The sequence below is a fragment of the Nicotiana attenuata genome, unplaced genomic scaffold (assembly GCF_001879085.1).
Source record: "Nicotiana attenuata strain UT unplaced genomic scaffold, NIATTr2, whole genome shotgun sequence".
NCBI lineage: Eukaryota > Viridiplantae > Streptophyta > Magnoliopsida > Solanales > Solanaceae > Nicotiana > Nicotiana attenuata.
Genome location: NW_017671834.1, coordinates 220573 through 223264, shown reverse-complemented (window position 1 = coordinate 223264; position 2692 = coordinate 220573). Strand labels below are relative to the sequence as shown.

At 43.6% G+C, this 2692-nt stretch overlaps 1 protein-coding gene across 1 annotated transcript; it reads right to left on the bottom strand.

Annotated features, from left to right (window-relative positions):
* Positions 1–559: 559 nt before the first annotated feature.
* Positions 560–1798, bottom strand: LOC109210464. The gene is made up of 2 exons (XM_019373881.1): positions 1392–1798; positions 560–647 (listed from the first exon to the last, which is right to left on the bottom strand). Exons 1-2 carry the CDS (start codon positions 1796–1798, stop codon positions 560–562), a joined length of 495 nt encoding a protein of 164 aa, XP_019229426.1.
* Between the last annotated feature and the right edge of the window lie 894 nt (positions 1799–2692).

Sequence of the window (2692 nt, the reverse complement as noted above, 5' to 3'; positions counted from 1 at the left end):
CTCGGTCGGCATACCAAATCGACATATTATGTGATCCTAGATGAAGTCGATGACTTCCTTCTCCCGGACGTTCTCGAATGCCTGAGCCTCGACCCATTTGGAAATATAATCGGTTATGAGTAGTATATATTGGGCCTTACCAGGTGCCCATGGCAGGGGACCGATGATATCTATTCCTCACTTCATAAATGGCCATAGAGACAGGACTGAGTGAAGCATCTCTCCCGGTTGATGATTCATCAGGGCGTGTCTTTGGCATTCGTTGCATTTTCGTACGAAGTCTTTCGCATCCTTCTCCATTTTATTCGAGCAGTAGCCGGCACTGATTAGCTTCCGAACCAAGGATTCTGCCCCCGAATAGTTATCGCAAGTGCCCTCGTGGACTTCCTTCATGACGTATTCAGTCTTTCCCGGACCTAAGCATCTAGCCAGTGGGCCGAAGAAGGACCTTCTAAATAGTTTTCCTTCGACTAAACTAAACCTGACAGCTTTGGTGCGCAGGGCTTTCGACTATTTGGAATCTGATGGCAATTTTTTTGTCTTCAAGTAGTCTATGTATCTATTTCTCCAATCCCAAGTCAAACTTGTCGAGTTTGCTTCGGTGAGACCTTCTTCTATCGTCGAGTTCATCAGCTGCACTACTGCTCCTGAGTTGAATTCATTGGAGTCGACAGACCACCCCAAGTTGGCCAATGTATCGGCATCACTATTTTGATCTCGAGGTACGTGCTGTTTAGTCCATTCCTTTAATTGGTGTAGGGTTACTTGCAATTTATCCAAGTACCTCCGCAACTATTCCTCTTTTACTTCGAACATTCCGTTGACTTGATTACGACGAGGAAGGAGTCACATTTGGCTTCGATCACTTCAGCCCCGAGGCTCTTAGCCAATTCTAGACCTGCAATTATAACTTCATACTCGGCTTCATTAGTAGTCAATTTTATAGTTCTAATAGATTGTCTAATTGTGCTACCCGCAGGCAGCTTTAACAAGACACCGAGCCCAGTCCCCTTCGTGTTGGAGGCATTGTTCGTGAATAGGGTCCACATCCCCGAATTAGACTCCGAAGTGAGCAGCAATTCCTTTTCGACTTCGGGTATTAAGGCCGGTGTAAAGTCGGCCACAAAGTCTGCCATAATTTGAGACTTTATGGCAGTTCAGGGTTTTTACTCGATATCATACCCGCTAATCTTTATGGTCTATTTGGCCAGCCGGCCTGAGTGCTCGGGCTTATTCATGACATTCCTCAGCGGGTAAGAGGTCACGACACTTATGGGGTGGCATTGAAAGTATGGTTTTAGCTTCCTGGAGCGCTAACTTTTCTAGGTGAGGATACCTTGTTTCGGCATCGCCTAGGGTTCTACTAACATAGTAAATAGAAAAATGTGTACCTTCTTCCTCTCGGACTAAGACACCACTTATTGCCACCTCGAAAATTGCCAAGTAGAGGTACAATTGTTCCTTTGTCTTTAGAGTGTGCAACAAATGGGGGCTTGATAGGTATCACTTGAGTTCTTCCAAAGCTTGCTGGCATTTCGGAGTCCAAGAAAAATTGTTTCCTTTTCTTCAATAGTGAGAAGAACTGATGGCTCTTATCTGGCAATCTCGAGATGAACTGGCCCAACGCGGCTATCCGCCCGGCCGGTCTTTGAATCGCCTTGATGTTGTCGACTACGGTGATGTCCTCTATAATATTTATTTTTTTGGGGTTGATCTCTATCCCTCTATTAGATACCATAAACCCAAGAAACTTTCCCGAACTGACCCAAAATGCACAACTCTCCGGGTTTAGCTTCATGTTGTACTTCCTCAATATGTCGAAGATTTGTTGCAAATGTTTCAAATGCTATTCTGCTCGCAAGGACTTGACCAACATATTGTTAACATAAACTTCCATTGATTTTCCTATTTGTTCTTCGAACATCCAGTTTGCTAGGATTTGGTATGTGACACCGGCGTTTTTTTAATCCGAACGACATTACGTTATACCAGTAGGTGCTCAACTTTGTTCTGAAAGAAGTCTTTTCTTGATCATCCGGTTCCATCCGAATTTGGTTGTACCCGGAGTAGGCATCGAGAAAACTGAGTATCTGGTGTTCGGCCGTAGTGTTGATCATTCAATCAATGATAGGCAAAGGAAAAGAATCCTTTGTACATGCCTTGTTTATATCCTTATAATCTACACACATCCTTAGTTTATTTCCTTTTTAGGTACTACCACTACGTTAGCTAACCAATTTGGGTATTTAATTTCCCGGATGGAACCTATTTTTAGAAGTTTGGATACCTCATCCTTGATGAACACATGTTTGATTTGAGATTGTGGCCTTCTATTCTGCTTGACCGGATAGAACTTCAGATCCAAGCTCAATTTGTGAGTGATTACCTCCGATAAGATCGCTGTCATGTCAAGATGGGACCAGGCGAAATAGTTTGCGTTAGATTTAAGAAAATCAATATGTTTTTTCCTGAGCTCGAGGGTTAACCCTATGCCCAGGTATACCTTTCGATCCAGTAGATGCTCGATTAATATAAATCGCTCCAACTCCTCGACCGTTAATTTGGTGGCGACGGTGTCATCGAGCTCTATGAATGATCTCAGGACACTGTAATCGTCCTCATCATTCGCTCCTTGTTCTTCATGTTTCTCCTGGTTCGGCTAGGCCAGTATCATTGATTGTTACTTATTTTC